The sequence below is a fragment of the Cebus imitator genome, unplaced genomic scaffold (assembly GCF_001604975.1).
Source record: "Cebus imitator isolate Cc_AM_T3 unplaced genomic scaffold, Cebus_imitator-1.0 Scaffold90, whole genome shotgun sequence".
NCBI lineage: Eukaryota > Metazoa > Chordata > Mammalia > Primates > Cebidae > Cebus > Cebus imitator.
The window spans coordinates 6,350,983-6,376,494 of NW_016107405.1; the positions used below are offsets into that span (position 1 = coordinate 6,350,983).

Consider the following 25,512-nt stretch of genomic DNA (forward strand, 5'->3'; position numbering starts at 1 on the left):
ACAAATAATATACTTAATTATTTTTAAAGTATATATGCACTTAAAATAATTTACTTAAGTAAAAAAATTATACTTATTTTTTACTTATATAATGGTACTATATGGGCTTCTTGAACATAGTGAACTTTAGAACCTAAAAGTTTCTCCTAAATGTGGTATATATACACAACAGAATACTATCCAGACTTTATAAAGCAGTAAACTGTCATTTGCAATAAGCTAGTGACATTTGCTAAGTGAGATAAGCTAGGCACAAAGGAACAAATATTTTAAGATCTCACATATAAGTGGCATCTAAAAAATTGGAACTCACAGACATAGACAGTGAATGGTGGTTACCACATGCTCATGGAGTTCGGGAGGTAGAAAAAGTGAAGATGTTGGTCAGTGTACAAAGTTTCAGCTGAACAGGAGAAATAAATTCTGGTGATCTTTTACACAGTATGATGACCATAGTTAATAATAGTGTATTTTATACTTCAAAATAGCTAAAAGATTTTAAATTTTTCATCAGAAATAAATGATAATATTTGAGGTGGAAGATATGTTAATGAGTCTGATTTGAGCATTCCAAAATAAATGCATGCATCAAAACATCACATTGTGCACCATTAAGTATATATAATTATTATGTTAATTGAAAACTAAAAGTCCTCAAAAAGCACAAAAGTTATACCATCTTCCAGGCAAATTCACTGGCAGGAGAACAAGAGCATCAAAAATAATAAAGAAAAGGGCATAAGGTAGAAAAAATATTTTTTATTATTTAATAGATATTCATATTTTCTATTTCTACTCATCTTGGCTCTGGTATATTTTAGATTTTAAAGAATTTGTCCATTTTAGCTAAGTAGTTAAAATTGTTAGCATTAAGTTTTTCATATTATTATTTTTTAAATGTCTATGTAGTATCTCCCCTTTCATTTCTGATATTGGTCATTTGCGTTCTCTTTCTCTGTCTCTCTCTTATATGGGCTAGATATGGTTTATCAATTTAGTTACTCTTTTTAAAGGACCATGTTTGGTTTTATTTATTTTTGTCTACCTTATGTACATTTTATGTTTCGTTGATTTCTATTCTTATCCTTTCCTTCTATGTTTTTAAGCTTAAGTTGGAAGCTTAGGTCATTCATTGTCTTCGTTTGTATATAAGTATTTAAAGGTGCAAATTTCTCTCTAATCACTGAATGAGCTTCATCCCACATTTTGTTATGTTATACTTTAACTATCAATCATTTAAAATGTTTTTTAATTCCCTTTGTGATTTCTTTTTTGATCCATGGCTTATTTAAAAAGATCTTAAAATATAATTTTTAAATATTTGTGGATTTTCCAGAAGTATATGTTTTGCTGAATTTTAATTTCAATCTGTTGTGATCAGAGAACATATACTGTTGCATTTCAAATCTTTTAAATGTATTCAAATTTGTTTATGGTCCAATGGTCTACCTGGGTGAATGTTTCAGAATATATAAAAAGAATGTACAATCTTCAGGCATTAGGTGTATGTTAATAGGTTAAGTTGATTGGTAGTGTTGTTCAAATTGTCTATGTACTTACTGATTTCTTCTAGTTGTTTATTTGGAGAGGAGTGATAAAATCTTCAGCTATTATGAAAGAAAGTTTTGCTTCAGATATTATTTCATAATTTCATAAATCACTTCTTAAATAATCCAAAATTCTTGAATTTTAAGAGGAACTAGGCCGGGCATGGTTGCTCATGCCTGTAATCCCAGCACTTTGGGAGGCCAAGGTGGGTGGATCACGAGGTGAGAAGTTCAAGACCAGCCTGGCCAAGATGGTAAAACCTCGTCTCTACTAAAAATACAAAAATTGGCTGGGCATGGTGGTAGGTGCCTGTAATCCTAGCTACCTGGGAGGCTGAGGCAGGAAAATTGCTTGAACCTGGGCGGCAGAGGTCGTAGTGAGCCGAGATTGCACCACTGCACTCCAGCCTGGGCAATAGATTGAGACACAGTCCAAAAAAAAAAAAGAAACTAATAAATTTACATATTGATTTTTAAATTGCTCTTTCATTGTCGGAACTTTCATAATCCTACTTTTCTCATTAGCAGAACAAGAGAAAATTTACTATCAGAATTTTTAACCAGATTGCTGTATTCGAGAAAAAGTACATTTGGGTCTCTTATTTTTCCTGAGAAATTACTTGGTGATTGCTAAGTTAAAAAAAATTTTAAATTTGAATCCATTTAAAAGATTTGAAATGCAACAGTATATGTTCTCTGATCACAACATATTGAAATTAGAATTCAGCAAAACATGTATTTCTGGAAAATCCACAAATATTTAAAAATTATATTTTAAGATACTTTTAAATAAACCATGGATCAAAAAAGAAATAACACTGATAAATAACATTACTATTTTAATACTGATATTAATATAAAGTAGCAACCATATTACACAATACTTCTAATAGAAGAGATAGCAGCACATAACTGTATTAATAATTATATAAAATTAGTATATATCAACTTCAAACTTTTGAGCTGTATTAATTTTACATTAGTATTTAATTGAAAAATTATGGCTAAGGAGTCCTAAATTGAGGTTGGTACAACTCTTTAACTGGAGGTGGCATGATATGATGGAGAGTCCTGAAGTCAAAAGAGATTAATAGTTCTTGCCCTGGGTCTTACACGTAGCTATATTTTCTTGGTTAAGTACTTTCTTTTAGGCTCAATGTCTTCTATCAGGGGTAGATCTTACCTGCTCTTCTTAACTTACAATAGTTGTTGCAAGGATTTAATGAGATAACATATACTACTATTTTGTGAGATAGTGAAGTGACAGAGGAATTTGCTCTTGAGCTTTATTACTGAAACTATTGTAGAAACCCAAATAAAACCCGTCTCTTTTGACATAGGTTTTAAGATTTCAAAGTTCTGCAGTTTCCACAAAATGTTATAAATTCTAACACTGCTTATTAGGTAGCCTATTGTTTGTGGTTTATAATTTCATGAACACAGGTTTCTATATCAGCTTTATTCACAATTGCCAAAACTTGAAATCAACTAAAATGTCCTTTGACGCTTGAGTGTATTCTTAAGCTGTGGCACATCGAGATAATGGAATATTATTGAGGACTAAAAAGCTCTCAAGCCATGAAAACATGGCTAGTGATATAGTTTGGATATTTGTCCCTGCCCAAATCTCAGTCGAACTGGAATCCCCAGTACTGGAGGTGGGGCCTGGTGGGAGGTTATTAGATCATGGGGGTAGATTTCTCATGAATGGTTTAGCACCATCCTCTTGGTGCTGTCCTGGTGACTGAGTGAGTTCATGAGATCTGGTTTAAAAGTGTGTAGCACCTTCCCTCTCTCTCTCTCTCTTTTGCTCCTGCTTTTGCCATGTGATATGCCTGCTCCCCTTTTGCCTTCTGCCCTGACTGGAAGCTTTCTGAGGCCTCCCCAGAAGATGATGCTGGTAGACTTCCTGTAAATTCTGCAGAACTGTGAGCCAATAAAACCTCTTTTCTTAAAACAACCCAGTCTCAGATATTTCTTCATAGCAGTGCAAGAACAGCCTAATACAGACATGGAGGAAGCTTAAATGCATATTACTAAGTGAAAGAAGCCAGTCTGAAAGGCTACATACTGTATGATTCCAACTACAGTATATGACATTCTGGAGACAGTAAGATCAGTGGTTGCCAGTGGTTGGGGAAAGGGAGAGATGAGAGGGTGAAGTAGAGGTAAGTTTTAGGGCAGTGAAACTATTCTATATGACACTATAACAAAGGGGTATATATCATTATACATTTGTCCAAACCCATAGAATGTACAAGACCAAGAGGAATCCTAATGTAAACTATGGACTTCTGGGTGATAATGATGTGTCAATGTAGGTTAATCAACTGTACCAAATGTACAACTCTGGTGGGGTAATAATAGGGTAGCCTATGCATATGTGAGACCAAGCAGGATATGGAAAATCTTTGTATCGTCTTTTCAATTTTGCTGTGAATCTAAAACTGCTTTAAAAATTATCTATTAAAAAAAACTACGTTGACTTTATCAAAAATACCTTTAATTTAGAAGTGAAGATGGAAGTTTTTTCTCTTATTACATATTTTCCACCATATGCTAATATCTGATCACCAGAAATGTGTCTACTAAAAAGGAAATGATATATATTTTATTTCTATTGCTATTTAAATTTAGTGAAAATTATATTTTTAATTTCTACTGCTATTTAAATTTAGTGAAGCCACTTTAAAGTTGTCAATCAAGTGGCCTATAATGGTGCCTTGGGAAAAGACAAGGATCCAGCTTAAGGATTGCCGTCCCTCCACTCCCACACCGCTCCCCACCTACCATCCTTTGGGCTGTTTTTAAAGATTTGATTCACGAAAGACTGACAGGCACACTTGGCCTGGACTCTGCGTGAGGATACTCTTTCAGGTGCTTTGGTATCCCTGACTGAAGGAGCCTTAAATGGACAGAGCATGCCTCTCAGGACTTGAGGGCTTGGCCAGCTCCACAGGGGGCGGAGTCGGGGTTGGGAGCGCGCCTCTCCCAGAATCTGTCCCCGGCGCAGCCCCATTGGGCCCCGTCTGCCTCCCGCCTCGCCGTCCTATTACCGGTCCTTTTTGACTCCTAGGTTGAGCAAAACGCTGTGCTGCACTTCGCCACGTTACCACGCGGCACCCCGGTGGGTTTTCCCGAGCTCTGTCATGGGGCGCGGTTCCCATCCCTGGTATCTAGCCAGCGCCAAGCGGCCTCTCCTCTAGCCCCGGAGGAGCCTGGGACCCTGGCCCTTTCTTCTGCCGAAAAACAAAGCGTTTCATCTCTTTGGGGAGAGGGTTGAGAATGACCCGGACAAGTCCGGACGCGCAACTCTCCTCTCTGCTTTTCGCAGGAACCCCTACACTAGCGCTAGGCCACAGAGGCAAGTCTCCACCAGGCCTCCCAGCACCAAAACCCTGCTGCTTACAAACCGCAACTTCGGAGGCGGATTAGGACTCCCCCCGCAACTCCGGAAGTGGGCGGTCTGGCCACGCGCGCGCCCTTTTGGTAGGCGCAGACAGTGCACGCATGCGCAGACGCAGCACTCCCGACTCTAGGCTCTAAACTAGGTGCTGGTGGCGGTCTTTGCTAGGTCTGAGGGTAGAGCGTCTGGGGAGCCGTTCGAAGGAAGGCTGACGCCTGTGGACAAGCAGGCTTGCACGGGACCTGGGCCGTGCCGACCGGGGCTCCAGGACCCTGAAAGTCTCGTCCCAGTAAGCTTCCCCTGATATGTTGCACGTAAAAATTTTTTTGAGCGTCTCCTTATCCCAATTTAATAGCCACCTTAGTCCTGGAGCATATTCTCTTCCCACGTCCCTCTGGGCTCTTCCGCATATGTTTCTAGAGGTTAAAGGATATTATTATGATTCACAGCCCTTTCGGCAACCTATGTCCCAGCTGTGGTTGCAGAGAGTATGGCAGCACATATCTAAGGGAAACTTATAAGAAGTACGGAGTCGAGATGTAAAGAAGAAAAAAGCATTCTACAGAATCACTTCTCTCCTCTTCTGGCTCTGTCTCATACATAAAACCTTACCTTTAAATTTTAACCCTAATGTCAAGAGTGTCATAAATTCAGTCACAGAGATACACTTACAAGATTCGAAGAAATCAAATTTGTAGCCATCAAATGCAATTTGTATTAAAGATACATGGTTCCAAGAATGCTGAAATAATATACACATTGGGTAAAGGAGAAAAGGTTCTCCTTTATGAGGTCAATCCTGAGAAGTGACCAGGACATCATCTTTATATTACATCGAGGGAAATGAAGCTGTGTGTGGTTAATGTTCTTAGTTTGTTTGTGCTGCTACGGCAAATTTCCTTGAGACTGGATAATTTACAAACAATACAAATTTATTTCTTATAGTTCTGGAGGCTGGGAAATCCAAGATCAAGGTGTCAGTAGTTTTGGTGTCTGCTGAGAGCCCAGTGTCTATTTCCAAGATGACGTCCTGAATACTGTGTCCTCTAGAAAGGACAAATACTGTGTCCTCACATGACAGAAAGAAGGAAATAGTTAAAAGGGCCTATTTTTTGAGGCAGTAACCTCATCCATGAGGGCAGAGTCTTTATAGCCTTATAACCTCCAAAAGACCCGATCCTCTTAATAGTGCTGCATTGGGAAGTGAGTTTCAACATAAATTTTGGAGGGAACACATTCAAACCATAGCAGTTAAGAAACTTGAAAATCATTATGCTTCTAAGTGGCTAGGCAGGAATTTGAATCTACTACATTTTTTTCATTCTGTAACTAAGATTATCAATGGAAATAGTAGTATATTAAGGAGGCATAAAATATGGAGAATTTTTCTCATAATGTTTGTAGATGACAGAAAAAATAATTTAAAAGCTTTAATAACTCAAATAGACACATTTTCTGAAGATCTAAAACTTAAAAATCAGGAGAAAAGCTATTAGAACATGTTTTAGAGAGCAAATATACAAATAGACAATGGCCAGACCATGTATGAAGATAGAACTCTGACCCACAACCTCTGCAGCAGTCAGCCCAGAATGGTCGGTGACTGCCAATATTTTGCCTCACTCCGAGAACCAACTAGAGGAAACTAAATAGATCCTCAAACCAATCACATAAGTTGTCCCGTTTCTCATTAGCCAACTTCCAGCTTCCCCATGCCAGCAACCCCTAATCGGAGTGCACCAGAAGCCTTTTCTTTTTTCACCATTAAAGTTTTTTCATTTTCCTTTTTGCCATTTGAGTCTCTTGTCAGATGTGAGTAATGGTGGCTGACTCCCTTGCTATGCAGACTCTGAATAAATAGCTTCTGGTTATTCTCATTTGGGTTATCTTTATGTGAACAGTTTCCCTAGACCACCAGCAAGATTTGGTCTGTACTGCCTGTTACTACAGATCCCATTCTTCAATCAGTGGTTCACATAGAGACTCTTTGCACCCTGATTTTCGTAGCTTGTTGAATCTTTGCTGATGTGACTAAATCAGCACAAGTCTGCATTATGCTTTATGTGTATGGGTGCAGTTCCTCTACTATTTGTTAGTCGATTTTCTTGGTTTCTTAGTTTGGTATCTTGATTTTGCTACTGAGTCTCATTTGTTTGGCATCCTTGGTGAAATCAGGCCATTTTTTAAATCCCTTCTTGCTCTATTTTTGGGCTTTTATTTTGCATTGTGCTATCTAAAGTGTTGTTTGTCAAAAGAAATAAAATCACAAGATAAAATGCATGCAGTGTTTTATAAGCCTGATGTTTTAGCTGGTCTCACAGACCAGTGAATACTCCAGGCTGGCATGCTATTTGACAGACTTTGCTTTGGGCCACAAATAAAACTGGATGAGGTGTCAATTTTTTGTCCTGAGATCTTGAGTTTGAGTACTGTCTCTGGTTTTCTACCTGGCAGGGGGTTGGGGGAGGGGCACATTGCAGAATCTGTGTTTGGAGCAGGTCAACCATTAGATTGGGGACCTGAGGTACGAAATGTCCAACCATCACTTTTGTCAACATGAGAATCACAAATGTATAAATTAAGAAAGGAAACTTTATTTTTTATAAAATGTTGCACCCTATAAGGTGGCCATTCTGACAGGCTAGGAAGCCTAGCCTTTAGCAAAGACTGTTAGCAGGCACATTGAAGGAGGAAGGGTTGGGGCAGGAACTTTCTGTTGCATGGGCTGGCTTGGCTACATATTCAACAGGTTAAAGGAAGAGCTATGAATAATCATAAAAGGGGCCCTGACACATGAGTGATGAGCATACATGCATGCTCCGTGCATTCCATGTTCACTTAGGCATGGAGACTTTGCATTTAAATACATTACAGTTAGGCCCATATGTCAAAAGGTGAAGCAGGGATATAAAGGCACTCTAGCACACAGCCTCTGTAAACTGGCCAGAACCAGTCTATGGTCAGTAATCTCTTATCAGAAGAAAGTTACTGAAATCAGTCTCTTGTCCAGTCAAAGCAGAGGTTATGGCTTGTGGAACAGAGGAATCAGTTATTCAGTGTCTTTCAGTTGGAGAACTGCAATTGTTTAAATATTGCTTATTTTGAGGTCAGTGCTTGTTTAGCTAGAGAGAAAAGAGAAAAAGCCTTGTGACCGAACAGAGTTTATTGTTTAGGTGTAAGGTGTGTCACTTAACCCTTGCCTGGCATGACTCTGTAGCAATAAGATACCAAATTAAAAACAGGACATAGATATCTCATTTCTTAGGTATGTTATTCTAATTTGGTATCTTATTGCTACAAAAAGTCCATTTTGTCATTCTTATGATCTCTATTTTGACATTAATGCTGATAAATTATTGTGTCTGAACCACAAAAGGAAGAGGGTATAACGAGGTATGTTGAGCCCTCTGTACTGTCATGGCTGGGAACTCAGTTGTTAAGGTTTCTTTAGGGTCCCCTTGGTCCATTCAGTCAGTTGTGGGGATTAGGATTTATTTTATTTTATTTATTTTTGAGACAGAGTCTCATTCTGCCACCTAGGCTGGAGTGCAATGGTATAATCTCAGCTCACTGCAACCTCCACCTCCTGGGTTCAATTGATTCTCCTACCTCAGCCTCCAGAGTAGCTGTGATTATAAGCGCTGCCACCACGCCTGGATAATTTTTGTATTTTTAGTAGAGATGGGGTTTCACCATGTTGGCCAGGCTGGTCTCAAAACTCCTGGCTTCGTGATCCACCCACCTCGGCCTCCCAAAGTGCTGAGATTACAGATGTGAGCCACTGTGCCCCGCCTAGGATTTTATTTTTAGTCTTCACCTTAGACTGCTGCTAGCTGTTAGGAAATCATCTAAATCAAAATGCTCTCCTCCTCCAGGAAAAACTGTTGCTTTTTACATTTACTCTTTTACACCATGGAGAAAAAAAACACTCATGGTACAAAACTGAAGCTAAAATGTGTCCCAGGCAGAGAGAACAGCATGTGTGAGAGCCCTGAGATCACAAATGCTTTGTGGCATGAGCACAAATGAGCAGCGGAGAATCGTTTAAAGATATACTCAGAACATAGATCATGTCAAAACTTAAGTAGACTTCTAAGAATTTTTTACTTTTTCTCCATGAAGAAATAATGTAGAGTTTTAAGCAAGGAGAGTGGCATACTTTGATCCTTGTTTGAAAGAAGTATCTATGTAAGAATTATTTAAAAGATTTCTTCTCTCAGTTAGGCACAGCCTAGTCCTATAAGATAAGCAGATATCAAGAGCTCAATAGATTGTCTGAAAAATACTCCAAGCTAACTCTATCTTTTCTGTGTTATTTCAAGGCCATGTGTTACAGGGTTTGGGTTGATTGGTCTATGTTACATCAGGCTACATGTTTATATTTTGACTTGTAGGAAGTGAAGATCTATTGGAAAGATTTCATCAAAGATTTTATAAAGTTAATGCTGGCAGCAGTGTGGAGGATGGGCAAGAGTGAGTTGTAAAAGTTGTGGCCCAGTGATCATTTAGATGTCTGTTGTAATAGTTTAGAGCAAAGAAGAGCCTGGACTAATGCAACAGGAGTGGGAGACAAGGGAAAAAGAGAAAAGATGAACAACAGCTCATTAGAGATAGAAGACAATAACGCTTCTATACGTCTGTGTATCTCTCACTATACTGGTAGCTCTCCTGCGCTCTAGGTTCTGATGGGCAGTCCTGTAGGATAGAAGTGTTCTCTCCTTGAAGGAACAGAAATCAGGTGGAAGCAGGTTTGAGAAAGAATGTGAGGAGAAAAACTAGAAAAATCATTCCACTCAACTCCATCAAGGAAATTTTTATGCTAAGAGAAAATGAGATATGGGTAGCAGCTGTGTATATGTATGTGTGTGTGCATAAGCACACTATAAAGCATTGAGAAATTATAGTATCTATTGAATAAAGGAAAAAGAAAACATCATATTGAAATCAGAAAAGGGAGAATTGGTGGAGCAATATCCTCGTGAAGTTAAGAGGTGATAATCTGTCTCCTCTTATAGAAGAGTTTTGACTCGTAGGAAGTGAAGATCTATTGGAAAGTTTTCATCAAAGTGGGGGGCCTACTTAGGAGCAGGAGCATTTCATCCAAAGTGAAAGGAAACAAGGAACAATAGGCAAGGCGCAGGTAAGAGGATCAGTGTGGTCCTGGAAGCCTGTGTAAGTTGCCTTCTGCTTGCTTTTCTCATCAGTGAAATACAAAGTCATCAGAGTAGCAGATGGAGAAGATAAGATGGAGAAGATAAGAAATAGAGATCCAAAAGGATGTAAGTGTCAGTAGATCAGGGAACTATCAATATAGTCAAGTGACATTTAAACTCAGTAGAGGAATACTTTCATAAAATATACACACATCAGATATTTTCAATGACTAACCTAGAATTTAATAATATTGTAAATAAAGCTTTGATTCTCTAGTGCAATAGCCTTTATTCAGAAAGGCTTTACTTTGAAGAGAAACAGAGAAACCTTCAATTGGTGCTTGGTACTAATACCTTTACATTTTTCAATCACACTGACCAGAAGTAGATAAAAATTTTTTATAGCTGGAGGGGTCCTGAGAAATGGGAGTAAATGTCCCAGTAGGACTCAGTTCACCTCTGATGTATGTATGAATGAAAGAATTAATGGATAAAAGCCCTTGGAGAACTATTTTTAAAAAAATTCAGAAAGAAAAGTAATAATTTTGATATAGAAATAGCTCATAATTTTGCTATTTTTAATGTTCAATTTTCTTAAATAGGACTCAGTTCTAATCTTTGTAAAATTTACAGGGTAAAGTAAAAATATATTCTTTAATATGGAAAAGGAATAATATATTTCTTAATTCAAAGAAACTACTAACATTGTAACAAAGAAGATATAATCTTTAGGCTTATGAGATTTCTGTTCCTGTACTTCCCAAGAACAGTTTCTTTATACTAACTTTTAGGACAATTTTGTATATAAGTATTAATGTTAATTGTAGAAATAGGAAAGTTGATGGAAAAAAGACAAAAATAGTAACCATAAATAAATGTGAAAACCAACCATTTATCACTTTAAACACACATACTTCATTGCCATTTTTATTCAGAATCTTTTTTTTCCATAAATCTTGCATGGATAAACAGTTGATTTCAATTATTATTCTTTCTAAGTTTATATTGTCTGTTTTTTATAATTCTTAAAGGAAGCATACTATAAATATTGAACATAAGCCCTGATTTGTAGTTCTTGCCAATTTCCGTTATGTAACTACTCTCATTTCTGAGTCTAAGCTTCCAACAGTTTTTGTATATTTAGCAATTGGACCCTAGGTATGATATGAGTCACCTCCAGCTCACCATTCTTTAAATGATGTTTAAAGTGAAGATACAGAAGCTATTTAAAAGGTCATAGACGTAATCTAGGCAAGAGATGAAGAAACTAAATTAAGGCAGAAGTAATAGGAGACAGTAATTCCAAATAGGAGAGATGGAAGAGAGCTCCTGGGGGAACTAAGCCTTTCATATGTCTTCATATCTCTGGTATAAATGTTGGACTGCTGTATTCTAATGACTTGTTCTGTCAGGTGGAGCGGATATTGCCCTAAACATAGTAGATTTAAAAAAATCAATCATCCAGATAAAAGACTTATCATGGAATAGGAAATGAAGGATTGAGTTATGGGTCATTACCACATGGTAGAACAATTCACTAGTTTCTTAGTCCTGGACTCGGAAGATTCTAAGACATGAATGAGGGCATACTCTCTAAGTTGATAGCCTTGGAAAAGCAAAACAAAACACATTCATATGTACAGTTATGTGCCACTTAACAACAAGGATATTATCTGATAAATATTTGTTAGGTGATGTTGTCATTGAGTGAAAATCGTAGAGTGCACTTACACAAACCTAGATGGGGTATAGCCTACTACACACCTAGGCTATATGCTATAGCCTATTGCGTCTAAGCTACAAACCTGTACATCATGTTACTGTACTGAATACTGTAGGCAATTATAACACAATGTGTGTATCTAAACTGTCTAAACAGAGAAGAGGTATGGTAAAAATACAGTGTAAAAGATAAAAATGTTACACATGTATTGGACACTTACGATAAATGGATCTTACAGGACCAAAAGTTGCTCTGGGTGTGTCAGTGAGTGAGTGGTGAACAAATGTGAAGGCCTTGGATATGACCATGCACTGCTGTAGGCTTTATAAGCACTATGCACTTAGGCTACACTAAATTTATAGAAAAATATTTTTCAGGCTGGGTATGGTGGCTCACATCTGTAATCCCAGCACTTTGGGAGACTGAGGCAGGCAGATCACAAGGTCAGGAGTTTAAGACCAGCCTGACCAACATGGTGAAACCCTGTCTTTACTAAAATTAAAAAAATTAGCCATGTGTGGTGGTATGCGCCTGTAATCCCAGCTACTCAGGAAGCTGAGGCAGGAGAATCGCTTGAACCCAGGAGGTGGAGGTTGCAGTGAGCTGAGATTGCGCCACTGCACACCAGCCTGGGTGACAGAGTGAGACTCAGACTCAAAGAAAAAAAAATGTTTCTTTCTTCAGTAATAAATTAGCCTTAGCATACTGTCATCTTATTTTTTACTTTATAAACTTAAATTTTTTGACCTTTGAATTTTTTGTAATAACACTTAGCTTAAAACACACATTGTACAACCGTACAAAAATATTTTCTCTTTTTATATCCTCATTCTACAAGTTTTTTTTTTTTAATTTTCCTGTCAAAATGTGAGACACAAATGTGCATATTAGTTCAGGCCTACAGAGGGTCAGGACTATCAATACATCTAAGACATCACCAGGCGACAAAAATTTTTCAGCTCCATTACAATCTTATGGGCCCATAATTGTCTATGCAGTCCCTTGTTGACCAAAATGTCATTATGAGGCACATTATTGTATTTTTTTGATTTACATGCTAAATATATGAGTTCATGTGTCAATACACAAATATATCATGTCTATTATAGAGCATATACAATTATTTTCAAGGGAAGTTTTAAAAATAGATATGAAGAAGTTCTGACACTTTTTTCCCCACCCAGGGGAATCATTGTTTTTAATCACTTGAGTGTTATGCATTGCTCTTTAAAGATTCCTGCTCTCAGGAGCACCCTCAGGGTAGAATAGAAACTGTCACTCTCCCAAGGCCAGGACACTACCTTCTGGAGGTACTTATGGAGATGCACTGGAGTCTGGGGTCTTGGAAAGCAGGCATATTTGTTGGGCCAGTTTTATGTTAAGTTCTGTAGTCTCATTTCATCTGGCACCCTCAAGTTTTTTATTAAATACTACAGGCTGTTTTTTAACTTTGTTCCCTAGTAGGAAAGGTTTGAGTTCAGGAAAAGTTCTGTGCCCAAAATTGCATCCAAGAATTGAAAAGGCAAATAGAAGCAGAGGTTATTTTTCATATACTTATCTGTTCATTTGACATACATTTACTGAGCACTTAATGAGCACAGCTCTCTTCTGCGAGCTGAGAGGTAGCCTGGAATAAACCATACAAAAATGGCTGCCTTCTCAGAGCTTATATTATCGTGGCAGGACCAGCATTCCAGGAAAGGGGAGCAACAAGGTCAGGGTCCCTGAGACAGGAACATGCCTGGTGTGCTGGGGAATAATGAAATTACCATGGTTGAAGCAATTGAGTTTAGGTAAGAAGAACTTTAGGTCAGAAAAATAAAAGGTCGGGGCAGGGTGCATGGGATTGGGGTCGCAGATTGTATAGGGCTATGTGGCTCAGTATAAGAAATTTAGCTCTTACTGTTAGGAATTTGGGAAACTATTGTAGAGTTTTTGCAAATAAGCAACTTCATCTAACAGTATGTTAACTGGATAATTCAGGTGGCTAGGTTGAGAATAGACCAGGGCAATAGCAGTGTATAAGGGCAGAAGCATGAAGATATGAAGATCAGTTAGGATTCTAGTATAAAATATTAAAGTAAGGTATGGCAAATGAGAGAGATGATGTTGGCTTGGGCTACATTGACAGCAGTGGTCAAATTCTGTTTATATTTTGGAAATAGTGCTGTCAGGGTTTGCTAACTGATTAGATGTGGCCTTTGAGAGAGAAAAGTCAAGGATGACATCAAAGATTTCGCCTTGAGCAACTAGGAGAATACGGTTACTCGATCTCAAGTAGGAAAGATAGTAAGAGAACGGAAAGTGAGGTGACCAGTTTAGACATGTTTAGATTGAGATGTTTATTGAGTCTATAATATAAACAACGAAATTCAGGTATTGAATAGGCAAGTGGATATACTAATTGGGAGTTCGGGAGACAGACCATACTGGAACTCTCAATTTGAGTGTCAGTAGCATATAGATGACATTTAAAGCCATAGGACTGTGGTAACCCAGAAGGGAATATGGGTAAAATAAAAAAATTTCTGAATATATTTTGTCGTTACAATTGACAGGATTTACTGACTGTCTAAATGTAGATATAAAAGATAAAATGTGAGTCTGCCTTTAAGGATTTGGAAACAATAAAAAAAAAGCTGCTGGTGGATTGACTCCAGGGATTTCCAATAATTGAAGGTAAAGAAGAACCAATAAATTGGATTTAGGGAAAATGTTTAAAAAGGTAGGAATCAAACGAGGCAAGTATGATATCTTGGAAGCCAAGCAAAAAAAAAAAAAAATGTTTCAAGGAGTAAGCAATGGTCAGCTGTGTCAAATGCTGCTGTATTTACATGAAAACTCAGAAATGACCATTTGCTTTCATATAATAGAGATCATGGTCAATGTGGCTTGAAAGTAGGGTCAATTGAGTAACAGGAGCAAAAAGGCAATGATGCTAACTGCTTTAAGTGAGAACAGAGGGAGAAAAATTGTAGACAAAGATTATAAAATTTTAGACAATCCTACTGAAGAATTTTGCCACAAAAGAGAGCCATTGAGGTGATGGTTTCAGGGGGAGATGTGGTCAATCTTCCTGTTTGTTTTTTTAGGATGAGGCAAATACCAGTATACATTTATGCTAATAAGAATTAGCAGAGAGGGAAATTTTAAAAATACATATGAAAGCAGGGAAGAAGAGTTTACTGAATAATGTTTTTAGATAGGCTAGAGAGGATGGGGTCTAGTAGATTCAAGATTGGTGCTGACCTTTGCTAGGAACATGAACATATCATGAACATACATGTTCATCATATATGAAAAAGAGAGATAAAGGTTTTTTTTTTTTTTTTTTTTTTTTTTTTTTTTTTTTTTTTTTGCAAGGTTCAGATAAGTGGGTAGATATCTTGCGAGCTGGTAGAGTTTCTCTTCTGATTGGATCTTTTGCTCAGTGGTTCAGGAAAAAAGGCCATGAGCCAAGCAGGTGTGAAAAGAAAGGGAAAATAACAGACCACTTGAGGTGGATTTTCATGAACTGGAAATGAAAGATGGCAGGACTGTGTTTTTTCCTTTGGTCACGTTTCAGTGGCTTAGGGCAGAACAAACAGTTTAACTAGGGTTTTGGTTTAGGCACAGATAGGTAAGAAAAGGAAGGGGGGAAAACTTATTGAAGGTTTCTGCATGGGAATGATTATGACGATTGGTTGTGAAATTTCGTTAAGTAGTAAAGTGAAGACAGAGTGTGGTGGTCCAACTCAGGGAAAAGAGGTTAAGACTAACTGAGTATAGGTACAGTGAATTAGATTTTGAAAGGACTTTTGGAGTTTTGTCACTAGACAAAGTGAGCTGGAATATGAGAAGTGATGTTTAAAAAGTATATGAAATTGAGATTATTGAGGAATTGCAGTTATTGTGAAGACAATTTGTAGCATGTAGCCTGGGAGGTGAGAGGCTGGGAGTAGGTGGGAGGCAAGATCACTGGAAGAGATCCATCCCTATCCCCATCACAAGGATGGTAAATACCAGTTTGCAAGACTTGAAGCCTTTAGATCTATTTTTGAAGAAGGGGCTATTTGTTTTTTGTTTTTTTTTTGTTTTTTTTTTTTTTTGGAGACGGAGTTTCGCTCTTGTTACCCAGGCTGGAGTGCAATGGCGCCATCTCGGCTCACCGCAACCTCCGCCTCCTGGGTTCAGGCAATTCTCCTGCCTCAGCCTCCTGAGTAGCTGGGACTACAGGCACGCGCCACCATGCCCAGCTAATTTTTTGTAGTTTTAGTAGAGACGGGGTTTCACCATGTTGACCAGGATTGTCTCGATCTCTTGGCCGGGCGCGGTGGCTCAAGCCTGTAATCCCAGCACTTTGGGAGGCCGAGGCGGGTGGATCAGAAGGGGCTATTTGTAAGAAAGCTGGTAAGTCTCTAAGGTTCATGATCTAATAGGAAGACTGCAGGTGTGGCCATCAGGCCCAAGTCCTAGGTGAGAATGAAGGTCTGCGAGCCCCTAGGACCAGATCATAATGACCCTAACAGCCATTAACGACCATAACCGCCGTAACAACCATAACCGCCATAACGGCTGGCTGTGCGAGACCCTTCCAGCATTTCCACTTTTGTCAGGGACAGGAGAAAGCTGCGAGCCAGGTGCCAGTGCAGAGGGGCAGAGCGGACAGCTAGGAGCCTAAAGAACAGCCTGGTGTGACGGAAAGACTGCAGCCTGCGCCGCCATGAATAAGCTTTTCAGCTGCTGGAAAAGGAGGAATGAGACCCCGAGCCATACCTCCTCAGACCTGCCCATAGGCCAGGGCTACAAGCTTCTAGATAAGGATGTAAAGAAACTTCACAGAGCTGCTTCACTCGGGGATTTGAAGAAGCTGAAGAAATACATTCAGGTCAAGAAATATGATGTGAACTCGCAGGACGAAGAATACAGGTGACCAGAGCTGAAGAGCCAGTGGGGGAGGACGGGCTGGGGCAACTCCTCCAACCAGAAACAATACAAGTAGGGGCTGTTTGACACTGGTTGTCACTCCGGGTTTCTCAGAGAGAAGAGATTGCATGGTAACCCTTGGCAGAAGGTCCCACTCTAACTTTCAGCTTTTTATTTAATTTTAAAAATATGCTTACTTGAATGTTTTCTGCCTTTCCTGAATCCATCCCCTCTTCTCACCGCCTTAGTCTCCACTGGGCAGTCCATCTTCTCCCCACCTTGCTGTTTTGCTCCTTAGTATTGATTGTCCCCAGGCACTAAGCTGTACAATTTTGCTAATGGGAGAATAGGAAAAGAGGCGACTCCCTAGAACGTTGGTTTGTCAGATTTTAACACTTGAAAACATCAAAACAAGTAACTTTTTAATGTTTTGAGAAAGAAACTTGCAGAGTTTATTGATACTTAAAAAACTTATTTGGACAGAGAATGATTTTCTTTTCCCTTCTTTGCTATTCATTCCTCTTCACCAATTTGCTTAAATCTGAATTCATTTTCTCTCCAAATATATGCTGCAAATATGGGTAACAACTGTATAAATGTTTCAGATTCTGGGACAACATGATGAATAAGCCAGACTATTAATTAACCACACTCATTACCATTGAACTTGTCAAGTCACAAAGGTCCCTTTAGCCCCTTGGGCCTTGATACATCACAGTCAGCAATATGAACTCTGTTACACCACTTTCCTTACTTTAGTTACAATTTAAAAATTTAAAAGAGACTTTGAGAATCTCTAAACTCAGAGTTGCTGTTGAGTTGGGGTTGACAAACAGAGGGACTCCCCAGGTAGCCGCATACCCAGGTTAGCTTTATAACAAGTACAGTTTGTAGGCTCTATCTTGGCATACTTGAGAACACAATAGCTGCTTCAAAACAGGCATTTGAACTCGATGTTTACTCAAATTCTCATCTGCCAAAAAATGTGTGAATTTTATGCTGGACAGTTATTTTTATAAGAGCACTCAACATGATATCTATTCTCTTTTGATGTTTTTTTCCCATCTTAAAAGATTTTTAAGTGTTAATATATCACTATTGATTATAGGTACAATGTTTTACAACAGATCTCTAGAGCTGACGTTGCTTGACCGAAACTTGTCCTTTGATGGTAACTTCCCATTTCTGGGTCTAAGATCATGTCATTTGCAAACAAACAGTTTTGCTTCTTTCTTTCTGATTTGGATGTCTTTTATTTCCTGTCTTGCCTATTTCCTCTGGCTGGGACTTCTGATACTATGGCTAATAGAAGTCATCATCCTTTCCTAGTTGTTGATCTTAAAGGATAGCTTTCCTTTTTTTTTTTTTTTTTTTTTTTTTTTTATTTTTTTTTTTTTTTTTTATTATTGAACATGTTGTTAGCTATGGACTTTCATGCACAGCTTTTTTTAAGGCTAGGTAATTTCTTTCATCCTCACCCTGTTTACTTCTCTGATCTTACATCCTAAAACTCTTTCATTCGTTTACCTCTAGCTACTCTGCCTCCTTACTGTTCCACAGAAATGCAAGACAAGACATGCATTTAGGGTTTTTGGACTTGCTGGAACACTGCCTGGGGTGCTTTTCCCTCAGTCATATGACTTTCTCTTTCACTTCCTTTAGGTGTTATTCAATTGTTACCTTACTAGTGAGGCCTTCCCTGGCTATTCTTTATCTACAGTTGTACCCTTTTTCCCTCACTGGCATTTCCTACACTTCTTCCCTGCTTTTCTCATTAGAACTTAATATTTTCTGATATACTTTGTATCTTTTAAGTTGTTTTGTTTACCTCTTCTAACATGTATGATTTATAAAAGAAGATATTTGCATGTGTTTTGTTCACTGATATGTCTTCATCACCTAGAACCCTGCGTAGCCATAGTGAGTGCTTAATATTTTTAAAATAAGTGAATGAAAGGATGAATACATACATACATACACATATACACATATAAATTATTATAGGATAATTTAAAGATACTATTCAGCAATAAAGGCAATGAATTATGGATATATGCAAACATATGGGTGAATCTCGAAAGTGTCATGCTAACTGAAAGAAACCAGGCACAAATGACTACATTTACATGAAATTATAGAAAAGGTAAAGGCATCGTAGCATACAGGAAACAACAAAGAAAACTACAGTCCAATATTCCTGATGAACATAAGACACAAAAATCAGCAAAATACTAGCAAACCAAATCCAGCAGTACATCAAACAGCTAATTTAACACAATCAAGAGGGTTTTATTTCAGGTTTACAAGGATGGTTCAACATATGCAAATCGACAAGTGTGATTCATTACATAGACAGAATTAAAAACAAAGACCAGATGATCACCTCAAAAGCTGCAGAAAAGCATTTGATAAAATTCAACATCCTTTCATTGTAAAAACCCTCAACAAACTAGGCATCGAAGGAACATACCTCAAATTAATAAGGGCCACCTATAACAAACACACAACCAACATAATACTGAATGTGGAAAAGTTGAAAGCATTCCTCTAAAAATTGGAATAAGACAAAGATGTCTACTCTCTGCTCTCACCATTCCTATCCAGCATAGTACTAGAAGTCCTAGCCAGAAAAATCAGGCAAGAGAAAGAAATAAAAGGCATTCAAATTGAAACAGAGGATGTGAAATTATCTCTATATATAAAGATATATCTTTATATCTTTACATGGATATAAAGATAGGAACTCCAAATGGGGGAAGGGTGGGATGGGCATGAGAGTTGAAAAACTACCTATGAGATACTATGTTGACTGTTTGGGTAATGAGTTCGGCAGAAACTCAGCATCATGCAAGAAACCCATCTAACAAATCTGCATATGTGCACTCCAAATCTAAAAAAAATAAGGTGACATAATGCAAATTACTAGTTACCAGTGGTTTTAGATATGGGGGATGGGAAAGACTTGACTATTGACTGTAAATTGACTGGTCAAAATTTATAAAGTTGTATAATTTTATTATAAATTATACCTCAATAAAGCTGAATGAAAAAAATCTCATATTTCTGTTTGAACGTGTGTGTGTGTGTGTGTGTGTGTGTATCTGTGTGTGGAGAGAGCGAGATTGAAAATGAGAAAGAAAAAACCTTAAAGGACATATACTTGAATGAGACATGAAATGTGCACAGAGGAAAGTGGATAGAGTGAAATGGTTATTGAGGACTATTTGTTTTGTTTGAATTTTTAATAAGGTGTATCACAGTGTTTTATCAAATATTTCAAAGACTCATTTTGGAAGCATTTTGCTGAAGGTCTCTGAGGTCTCATGCAAGCATATATGCAAATTAATAGCCTGATAGAAAAATATTGTTAGATATGTTTTCTAGTAAAAACAATAATACTGAAAGTTGGAATTTCTGGTCAAAAAAAAGGACAGGGGAACTAGCATAAGCAGACCACTTTGCCCTGTATGTACCTATGCAACAATCCTGCATATTCTTCACATGTACCCCAGAACCTAAAGTGCAACAAAATATATATTTAAAAAAAATTAAGATTACTATCCATTAATGATGTCTAAGAAATACTATGACAGTTTATATATGAACGTGAAAAAGCAAATGTGAAGAAAAAACACAAAAAGTAAACAAATAAAAATAAAAATAAATAAAGTAAAAAAATACAAATGAAGTCGTGTGTTAACAGCCCCAGAAAATACATAGCCTGAGAGAGATAAATGTTTTTCCTGATCTTGATCCCATAGATTAAGGCTTTCTTTACTCAATCAAATGGAAATACTTAATAAAGTTCAGTTTTGTAAAAAAATAAAAATAAAATACAATCACACACACTCTGCTCTTACTGAAAGCAAATAAATGGATTCTCAATAGGTCCTCCAAAAATGTCTGCTGCATCCTGCTGTGTACCTCACTCTTCCACCAACTTGACTCTAAAGCCTTCAGTAACAAATCTCATAAATTTCATAGCCCGTATTAAGCTCCAAGAACTTAGGAAATAAGCTGCAAATTCAGTAAAATAAAATAGCCACGAAAGATTCCGCTTGCTAAGGAGGTATTAAACAATATAGCCTCGGGTCATTTACACAAAATCTGAAAACAAGAACTAATCTAGGTTGAGCACCCACGAAACACTAAAAGGTTCATCGTATTCACTCAAACCGTCAAGAGAATCTTGCAAAGAAGGATTTTACTTAGAATATTTGACAGCCTTTTAAAGAAGTCATCTTAGTTTAAAAAACAAAACAAAACAATTTTAAAGAAAGAGTTAACATTTACATTCATTTTATTTTAAATTTTAGATTAAATTTTAGAGCTCACAATTGGAGCAAGCAGCAAAAAAAAAAAAAAAGATTTTGTTGTGGCCACTTATTTATATGTTTACACATATAATGTAAATGCTTCAAGGCCAATATGAATGTTTTCCACCTAATGTCAAAAACAAAAACAAAATGTTTCCATTTTTTGGAACAGTCGAATGCAAAAAGTATATTTACAGATATCTTAGAGAAATATTTTTAAATCAATATTCTATTTGTCAAAAAATCCTTTTGTCAATATACTCCCAATTTAAGACTTTAGTTTATATTGTTACTTCTTTTTTTTTTTTTGATGCTCCCAAGTTTTATTGCAAACAGAGATGTAATTACAGCAGCCTAAAGAAGAACATAATGGCTATTCCCATTTGCTTCCTTCTTTTTCAATTCCTCTACCCTTAGCACTATACCTGTTATTTAAATGGAGGTTTTCCAGGAGCGTTTTTAATGTAGATATGTCCAGCCCATTGTTAGGCTTAAAGCACCTGTTAAACCTTTAACTATATGTCTTTTTTTTTTTTTTAATTGTACTTTAGGTTCTGGGGTACATGTGCAGATCATGCAGGATTGTTGCATAGGTACACACATAGAAAGGTGGTTTACCACCTTCATCCCCCCATCACCTATATCTGGTTTCTCCCCACATTATCCCTCCCCACTCTTCCCACTCCCTGCTTTCCTTTCCCTAGCCCACCCAGCTGACCGCAGTGTGTGATGCTCCCCTCCGTGTGTCCATGTGTTCTCATTGTTCAACATCTGCCTATGTGTGAGAACATGTGGTGAGAACATTTGGTTTTCTGTTCTTGTGTCAGTTTGCTGAGAATGATGGTTTCGAGATTCATCCATAGGACGTGAACTCATCGTTTTTATGGCTGCATAGTATTCCATGGTATATATGTGCCACATTTTCTTTATCCAGTCTATCTTTGATGGACATTTGGGTTGGTTCCAGGTCTTTGCTATTGTAAACCATGCCACAATGAACATACGTGTGCATGTGTCTTTATAATAGAATGATTTATAATCCTTTGGGTATATACCCAGTAATGGGATTGCTGGGTCGAATGGAATTTCTATTTCTAGGTCCTTGAGGAATTGCCACACTGCCATACACAATGGTTGCACTAATTTACAGTCTCACCAACAGTGTAAAAGTGTTCCTATTTCTCCACATCCTCTCCAGCATTTGTTGTCTCCAGATTTTTTAATGATCACCATTATAACTGGTGTGAGATGATATCTCAATGTGGTTTTGATTTGCATTTCTCTAATGACCAGTGATGATGAGCATTTTTTCATATGTTTGTGGGCGTCATATATGTCTTCTTTTGAAAAGTATTTGTTCATGTTCTTTGCCCCCTTTTGAATGGGTTTTTTCCTTTTCTTGTAAATCTGTTTTAGTTCTTTGCAGATTCTAGATATTAGCCCTTTGTCAGACGGGTAGATTGCAAAAATTTTTTCCCATTCTGTTGGTTGCCAGTTCACTCTAGTGATTGTTTCTTTTGCTGTACAGAAGCTCTGGAGTTTAATTAGACCTGATTTGTCTATTTTGGCTTTTGTTGCCAATGCTTTTGGTGTTTTAGTCATGAAGTCCTTGCCTATGCCTGTCCTGAATGGTTTTGCCTAGGTTTTCTTCTAGGGTTTTTATGGGGTTAGGTCTTATGTTTAAGTCTTTAATCCATCTGGAGTTAATTTTAGTGTAAGGTGTCAGGAAGGGGTTCAGTTTCTGCTTTCTGCACATGGCTAGCCAGATTTCCCAACACCGTTTATTGAACATGGAATCCTTTCCCTATTGATTGTTTTTGTCAGGTTTGTCAAAGATCAGATGGTTGTAGATGTGTGGTGTTTCCTCCGAGGCCTCTGTTCTGTTCCATTGGTCTGTTTTGGTACCAGTACCATTCTGTTTTCATTACTGTAGCCTGTGGTATACTTTGAAGTCAGGCAGTGTGATGTCTCCAGCTTTGTACTTTTTGGTTAGAATTGTCTTGGCTATGTGGGCTCTCTTTTGGTTCCGTATGAAGTTTAAGGTAGTTGTTTCCAGTTCTGTGAAGAGGGTCATAGGTAGCTTGATGGGGATAGTGTTGAATCTATAAATTACTTTGGGCAGTATGGCTATTTTCACAATATTGATTCTTCCTAACCATGAGCATGGAAGGTTTTTCCATCTGTTTGTGTCCTCTCTAATTTCCTTGAGCAGTGGTTTATAGCTCTCCTTGAAGAGATCCTTTACTTACTTTGTTAGTTGTATTCCTAGGTATTTTATTCTCTTTGTAGCAATTGTGAATGGCAGTTTGTTCTTGATTTGGCTCTCTGTTAGTCTGTTATTGATGTATAAGAATGCTTGTGATCTCTGCACATTGATTTTGTATCCTGAAACTTTGCTGAAGTTACTTATCGGTTTAAGGAGATTTGGGGCTGAGACGATGGGGTCTTCTAAATATACAATCATGTCATCTGCTAATAGAGACAATTTGACTTCCTCCTTTCCTATTCGAATACACTTTATTTCTTTTTCTTGCCTGATTGCTCTGGCTAGAACTTCCAAAACCATATGAATGAGAGTGGTGAGAGACGGCATCCTTGTCTAGTGCCAGATTTCAAAGGGAATGCTTCCAGTTTTTGCCCATTCAGTATGATATTGGCTGTTGGTTTGTCATAAATAGCTTTTATTATTTTGAGATACATTCCGTTGATACCTAGTTTATTGAGAGTTCTTAGCATAAACGGCTGCTGAGTTTTGTCAAAGGTCTTCTCTGCGTCTGTTGAGATAATCATGTTGTTTTTGTCTTTGGTTCTATTTATGTGGTGGATTATGTTTATAGACTTGCATATGTTGAACAGCTTTGCATCCCTGGGATGACACCTACTTGATTGTGATGGATAAGCTTTTTGATGTGCTGTTGCAATTGGTTTTCCAGTATTTTATTGAAGATTTTTGCAATTGTGTTTGTCATGGATATTGGCCTGAAGTTTTCTTTTCTTGTTGAGTCTCTGCCGGGTTTTGGTATCAGGATGATGTTGGTCTCATAAAATTATTTGTGAAGGATTCCCTCCTTCTGGATTGTTTGGAATAGTTTCAGAAGGAGTGGTACCAGCTCCTCTTTGTATGTCTGGTAGAATTCAGCTGTGAACCCATCTGGACATGGGCTTTTTTTGGTTGGTAGGCCATTCATTGCTGCCTCAACTTCAGCCTTTGTTATTGGTCTATTTAGGGTTTTGATGTCTTCTTGGTTTAGGCTTGGGAGGGTGCAAGTGTCCAGGAATTTATCAATTTCTTCCAGATTTACTGGTTTATTTCGGTAGAGTTGTTTGTAGTAATCTCTGATGGTTGTTTCTATTTCTGTTGAATCAGTGGTGATATCCCCTTTATTGTTTTTTACTGCATCTATTTGATTCTTCTCCCTTTTCTTTTTTATTAATCTGGCTAGTGGTCTGTCTAATTTTGTTGATGTTTTTAAAAAGCCACCTCCTGGATTTATTAATTTTTGGAAGGGTTTTTTGTGTCTCTTATCTCCTTCACTTCTGCTCTGATCTTAGTTATTTCTTGTCTTCTGCTAGCTTTTGAGTTTTTTTTATCTTGCTCCTCTAGCTCTTTCAATTTTGATGATAGGGTATCAATTTTAGATCTTTCTTTGCTTCTCATGTAGTTAAAAGATAAAACTGGAGTTGGAGGGAGAAGCAGATCTAAAAATTGGATGGAAACCACCAAAGTTCCTTGGGACTAAATTCTCAAGATGTATTTAATGACAGATGAAGGAGAAACATGAAAATGTTTGCCAGGATTTCCTGTCTACTGCAAGGAGTTATCTTTGGTGGGCTCAAAGCTATTTAGTTCTGTGTTGTGTTTGGATTAAGGACTCTAAAAACACTATTACATAAGGAATTTCATCCTTAAGGCAAATTGGATGTGAACCGAAAGGTTAATCAGTGTTTCATTGTATCAGGATTACTGAGAAATCAGTCACAGAAATTTGCTTGGTAAGGATGGAATCACAGTAAAGTAAGGTGGATAGTTTTGAGGGAAACTCAATTTAGACCATGGTGTTTAATGAATTATTTTTGTCCTATAACAAAGTACTTCTTTGTTAGTTCCTTAAATTCAGATTGTCTTTTCCAATCTGAATTTATTTAATTATGATTTATGGATAACTTTTGTTTTATTCTGCTATCCTAGGTGACTTATCATTTAGCTGAAGAGAGAGCACAATCAGGAAGAGGATGGTCACCATCCTCTTCCTGATTGTGCTCTCTCTTCAGCTAAATGATAATATAATTGGTTAGAATTTTGCTTTTTATATTGTAGTTATATTACAGTCTTGCCTTCCAGAGTTACATTCAGGTAAACTTAATTAGAAATTTAGCTTTCCCCAATTTTTTTGAATTATTTTTATATTTTGTTGGTTTATTGCCAGAGATGATGTTATTGTTTATGGGTCTTATTAGTGTA

General features: G+C 37.4%; 1 protein-coding gene across 1 annotated transcript in view; it reads left to right on the forward strand.

Moving 5' to 3' along the window:
* Positions 1 to 16,198: 16,198 nt before the first annotated feature.
* The window catches only part of ANKRD7 (ankyrin repeat domain 7), an 86,919-nt gene continuing 77,605 nt past the window's right edge, over positions 16,199 to 25,512 (forward strand). Inside the window, exon 1 of the mRNA XM_017535082.1 lies at positions 16,199 to 16,737. Coding sequence (XP_017390571.1) covers positions 16,532 to 16,737 — 206 coding nt within the window. The 5' untranslated portion in view covers positions 16,199 to 16,531. The remainder of the gene's footprint in view (positions 16,738 to 25,512) is intronic.